Source organism: Hydra vulgaris, chromosome 09, assembly GCF_038396675.1.
Source record: "Hydra vulgaris chromosome 09, alternate assembly HydraT2T_AEP".
NCBI lineage: Eukaryota > Metazoa > Cnidaria > Hydrozoa > Anthoathecata > Hydridae > Hydra > Hydra vulgaris.
Window position 1 is genome coordinate 7,188,872 of NC_088928.1, and position 6,290 is coordinate 7,195,161.

At 32.8% G+C, this 6,290-nt stretch overlaps 1 protein-coding gene across 1 annotated transcript; it reads left to right on the top strand.

Moving 5' to 3' along the window:
• Positions 1 to 339: 339 nt before the first annotated feature.
• Positions 340 to 4,454, top strand: LOC136084523 (uncharacterized). The gene is made up of 2 exons (XM_065804614.1): positions 340 to 852; positions 1,025 to 4,454. The coding sequence occupies exon 2, from the start codon at positions 1,907 to 1,909 to the stop codon at positions 4,220 to 4,222; it is 2,316 nt and encodes a 771-aa protein (XP_065660686.1). The 5' UTR covers positions 340 to 852; positions 1,025 to 1,906; the 3' UTR covers positions 4,223 to 4,454.
• The last annotated feature ends 1,836 nt before the right edge of the window (positions 4,455 to 6,290 follow it).

A 6,290-nucleotide genomic window follows, 5' to 3' on the forward strand; every position in this document is an offset into this window, starting at 1 on the left:
TTCTATTTACAAATCTAACCTATAACTTTCTCAAGTCATCATCTTTTGGAAAACCCAAGACTGGTATTACTTCACACCATTATAATTGGAGGTACAACCAACAACACAGCATTTATCAACCATTATTATTATTAACAATTAAAAAGTAGCCACAAATAACTATACTAAGTTGTTGAAGTTTAGTAGAGATGTCAATTAATCTAACGCGAAAATTTTTATCCTGTTCCAGATATACTTACTTAACATTGATAGCGCAATATTTAAAATATTTTGAGAAAGTTAGTCCATATAATGGAATATTCGTTTTTTTAACTGGCCTTCTAGGTTGGTTCATGTTTCCATACCGCAAAGTCAGGTGGTGTCTTAGAGTCCGCAAAACTCGTAAGTCTATTCCGCAAAATTATTTTTTACATGAATAATTATTCAATTTGATATAATTAAATTTATAAATAATTTTAGCCATGCTTTCTTGTTTGTTCTATGTTGCCGAAAGGATTATATTAACTTAAAGGATTAAGTAGAAAATAATGCATAACTGACTAAAAATTGAAACAAATTTACCAATTGACAAGTTAACTTAGTTTTGTCTGTAATATTAAACAAAACGAGTAATAAATAACACTAATAAAAAATCTAGTAAATATTCTGTTTTTATTGTTTTTAAATATGTTTTTTTATATGTTTAAAGAAGCTTCTGTCAAACACCACAAAATAAGGTGGGAGGATGACTCAGTATCTTTTAATGGTGTTCCATTCATGATTGTAGGAAGTAAAGTTCTTGATTGTATGCATGGAAGAGATAGAAAAGTATCTTTTAAAGAAGAATATAAAATGTGTTGCAATGATAGAAAGGTATCTTGAATGTGCTATATATTTTTTTATATTTAATTATATTTATATAAGGTATATCATATACTTATTTATTTATAGTTATATATTATATAAGTATATAATAAACTTGAAAACTTTAATAATTCAATTATAGATAAAATATAAATACAGTACATGTTTATAACAATAATAGGTATCTGATCACAGATACTTTAAAAACTATGAAATGATCCAGGACAAAGAAATTTAATTGTAGTTCACAAATAAAGATCAAAGAAGTTTTAAAGTTTCCAGGTTTTAAGGTTTTCTTTTAAATTATGCTCGTTTTATTTAATATAGAAAATAATAAATTATCATTAATAAATATTTGACTAATAAAAGTTAGGAAAAAGGTTCTTAATTGTTGTCAGATCAGGTTATCCTGCTACTGGTAACATGTAACCCAGTACAATCTGCTTCATGTCCTGCTGCCTTGTAGGATACGCCTTTTTAGGCAAAGGCTAGGAGATGCCAACTCCAATTTAAAACACCCCCTGCCTTGGGGCTCTTGGTTGAGTAAAGGCTAGAGATGGTGTCTCGATAAAAATACTCATCTTGGGCAGATGTTAAATGCACCCAGCTACTGTCTTGTAGAAGGCCTCCTAGGCAAAGACTTAAGGGGTAAACAGATTCTATCTGTTGACCAGCCTCGCACCCCTTCTTCATCTATTAGGCTGGCGCAGATGTATTTTTAATACATTGTTTCCAGTTTAGGATGTTGAATGCTGGATCTTCTTGACTCAATGCATGGGTTTGCTTGTGTCTCTGTTTTTATGACTAGGCAACTCATTCTATTATCTCCTTATGAGGGTACAGCTCTAAAACTCAGTTTTATGGTTCTGAGGCCGGCTGGTAGTCAGGTTTCCCGAACTCTGTGGTAGCTCTCAGAGAGGCTGATTCCATCAACAGCTGAAAAATATCAAAGTATTAACAGTGCCATGTTGCGCATGGATGGTGTCCCTGTTTGTACTTTTGGTGTGCATTGCGGAGGCCGCATTTGGAGCCTTTTGTTACGGCTTAGGGTTTATTAGTAGTAATGAGGCAATTGCTTGGGCTATTAAACAGTGTTCTGAGTGCTATCTATGCTTTGAGTCAAGTTCTTCAATCTAATTTAAAAATGAATAAAGTACCAAAAACTATAAAACACAAAAAACCATCATCATCACCAAGTTCTCTAAACCTATCATTCACTAATATTCGTGGTCTTCGAAGTAACTTTTCTTCTGTTGAGTCTTATCTCTTGCAAAGTTCACCAGACCTACTTGCTCTTTGTGAGACTAATTTGAGTTCGGCTGTCTCATCTTGTGATCTTAGTGTTGATGGTTATCTTCCTCTGATTCGTAAAGACTCCAATAGTCACATGCTTGGCCTGGGCATTTACATTCGTAAGAATTCACCTGTTTGTCGTGAAACTAGGTTTGAATCCACAGACTATTCTTTCATGTGCTTTCGTTTAGCACCACTTCACTCTATTGCCTTTCTCTTTGTTCTATATCGATCTCTTTCATCTCAAGACTGTACTCTTTTTGATGTTATTTCTGATCATATTGACCAAGCCCTCTCTCTTTATCCATCAGCTAATATAGTTGTTGTCGGTGACTTTAATGCTCACCACTCTGAATGGCTTGGCTCTAGTGTCAGTGACTCTGCAGGCATTAAAGCCCACAACTTTTGCCTTTCTCAATCCCTAACTCAAATAGTCAACTTTCCAACTCGCTTTCCTGACAACCCTAATCATTTACCTTCTCTACTCGACTTATGTCTTGTTTCTGATCCTAGTCAGTGCTCAGTTTCTCCGCATTCACCCTTAGGTTCTTCTGATCACAGTTTGATCTCTCTAAAACTAATATCTCATTCTTCTTCATCACCTGAATACCCCTACTATCGAACCTTTTACAACTACAGTAAAGCTGACTGGGATTCTTTCCGTGATTTTCTTCGTGATGGCCCTTGGGTAGAAATCTTTCAACTTCCTGTCGACAAATGTGCTTCTTATATAACTTCGTGGATTCAGGGTGGCATGGAATCTTTTATTCCCTCTCGACAATTCCAGGTCAAGCCTCACTCTCCTCCATGGTTTTCCTCACACTGTGCTGCTGCGATTGCCAATCGAAACCGTTACTTCCATATTTATCAGCAAAACAATTCTCCAGAAAACAGACGTTTGTTTATTACTGCTAGAAACAACTGTAAAAAGGTTTTGTCTAACGCCAAAACCCGCTATTCTCAGGTCATGAAATCTCGTATCTCATCTCAAAAATTAGGCTCTCGTGACTTCTGGAGAATCTTTAATAATATCAATAATAAGGGCAAATCTATAATTCCACCTCTCTTGTATGGTTCAGACTTTGTCACCTCACCTAAAGACAAAGCCGAACTGTTTGCTAAAAACTTTTCATCAATATCATCTCTTGATTCCACTAATTGCGTTCTACCTGATATTGCCAACAAACAGGTTGATTCATTGCTTGACATTCATATCACTTCAGCATCTGTATCTAAAGTGATTTCCTGTCTAGACTCTTCTACAGCTTGTGGCCCAGACAACATACCTGTTATTGTCTTGCAGAAGTGTTCTCCAGAGCTGTCGTCTATACTCTCAAAACTATTCAACAAGTGCTTATCAGAGTCTTGTTTGTTTGTTTGTTCAGATAAAACTCAATTTTTTTCAGCCAATCGTTATCGCAATAATTTAGATCTTCCTATATTTATGAACGGTGATGTACTCGATGAGTCACCTACTCTTCATCTTCTAGGATTAACTCTTACTTCCAATCTTTCTTGGAAACCATATATCAAATCGGTTGCAAAATTAGCATCTGCTAAGGTTGCATCTCTTTATCGAGCTCGCCACTTTCTTACTCTGGATTCTATTCTCTACCTCTATAAATCTCAAATCCGGCCTTGTATGGAATACTGTTGCCATATCTGGGGCGGATCTTCTAATGATGCCCTTTCTCTTTTAGACAAGGTGCAAAAACGCATTGTAAACATAGTTGGACCTGCTCTTGCAGCCAACCTTCAACCATTATCACATCGTCGTAATGTTGCTTCTCTTTCTCTTTTCTACAAATACTATAATGGGCACTGCTCGAAAGAGCTAACGTCTCTTGTGCCATCTACTAAAATTCATTCTCGTGTTACTCGTCATTCAATTAAGTGTCATCCTTTTTCTGTGACTGTTCCTAAGTGCTCCAAAAACGCTTATTCGTCTAGTTTTTTTCCTCGAACATCAGCTCTTTGGAATTCGCTTCCTTCATCTTGCTTTCCTGATTCATATAATTTGCAATCTTTTAAATCGTCCATCAATCGTTATCTTGCTCTACAATCTTCATCTTTTCTCTTACAGTAACTTCCAACTTTAATTAGTGGCTGCTTGCAGCCTTGTTGGAAGCGAAGATGTTTAAAAAAAAAAAAAAAAAAAAAGTTCCTTTGCCTATAACCAACAAGTTTTATAACAAATAAGTCGAGTAGTTATAAAACTAATAAACGAATTTCTTTTTTTTCTTTTTTCTGAGAAATATTATATAGCTTTTTGAAAAAATACTAGCTTATGTTGGTGCATTTTTTTTAAATGCAGTACCTCTTTAGATTATAGAAGATAGTAAATGGAAAAGAGTAACATTCTCAAAAAAAATTCGTAAAGCAATTTCAAAAAATGAAGCAGTGGAACAAAAAATGTTTTCAGTTTTTCTTCCATCAACTAGTTCTCACACTGGTCACTTTACTGGAGATGTAAACAATTTTTTATAACATCTGATTTTAACAATAACCAATTTTAATCACAAGCTGTATAAATTGTTGATGTTTTAATTTCTTTATTTTTTTTACTTTATAGCTTAAACATTTTTCTTTTAAAAGTTCTTTTTTTAAAATTATAGGCTCTTAACAAGTGGCTTTTCCCTTTAATTAATTGATTTTTTTTTTATTGAAACCAATCAACCTTTAAACCACCTACAGATTTTTACATTTTTTATTTAAATTTTCTGATAATTCTTTTTTTTTTAAGGCTGCTGGTATATCACAGCCAATTGATGCAAGATTAAAAGAAGAAATATTTACATCATCTGAATTTATAACTAGTGTTGATGAAATGCGTAGGAGATTAGAAATCATTGTGACAAGAGAAATGTTTAAAAATAATATTTGTCCATCTAAATCAAATAAAAGATTCTTCCCATCGAAAAAAACTATTCGGTGTTACATGTTGGAAGCAGTAAGAAAGAAAAGGTATTCAAACATTGACCAAGAATGTCTTATAAAAAAGGTAGAACAATGGAAAGTTGAAACTCCTCACAGAAAATTTTATCTTCGACCTAAAGGGATAAATAAAAATTGTATGTATTTAATATTTTACTGTGAGCACTCTTTACTTAATTTCAATTTTCATCAAGATATACAAAAATGAATGTGTTTATATTTTTTTCTTTGTGTTCCTTGTGCATGCTTAAATAATACTATATTTTAAACACTATATTTAAATAATAAGCTTTTATAAAATATTTTTGTAGTGCACATTACGGTGAATACTTTTAAAAAAAATTCAAATACACTATGTAAATAATTGTTCTTTTATTTTGACAACGTTTTATATTTTCCGAAAAAGTATGTATTTAAAACAGGGCTCCCAGATACTCACTGTTTTTAAAAAAAAAAGAAGACAATCCTGCACTTTTTAAGATAACGTGTCATTTTGCTTATGCATTTTTTGTTCCAATCTGATTGCATAGGACAGTGAAAAATATCATAACTAATTTTTAATCATTTTAATCACTGCTTTTTAAATATATGTCTTAGAAGTAATCCATTAAAAAAAATTAAGGATAAACATAAATGTTAGATTTAAGAAGATAAAGAGACCTCCCACAACTGACATTCAGATATCCAACATAAATTAAACATGATGTTTAGTTATTATTTTTTTTAAATTTATATTTAATTTGGAAATAAATCATTTAATTTATTTTAGCTCATTACTAAAAGATGTTAACTTTTAACAAACCTTCTCTGAAACTATTTTTACAATACCTTTTTTCATTACAATACCTATATTATCACTTACAGGAACAGATTTTACAAAGAAAGAATACTTACGGGGACATTAGGATTATCAAGAGCACCTGTGTACCCTGTACACCTTTGTGTGCCAGTTATTTTTTTTGTCCCCGTAAGCATCAATTTTTTTTTTAAATGTCCCCGTAAGCACCTTTTATAGAGAGCATAAAGTACATACAATGACTATCATTACATATATATACACATATATATGTACACACATTTATAATATATATGTATATATATATTATATATACGAGCTCTGGACAAATTTTCGCGTCACGGTAAGGGAGGAGGCGTGAACTTCCTGGTTAAATGCACTTCCGCGGTGCTCTGTGACAAGACCGTTAGGACTTTTTGGGGCA

Coding starts and splice junctions, on each gene's coding strand:
- LOC136084523 (XM_065804614.1), top strand. CDS start 1,907: ATGAGGCAATTGCTTGGGCTATTAAACAGTGTTCTGAGTGCTATCTAT.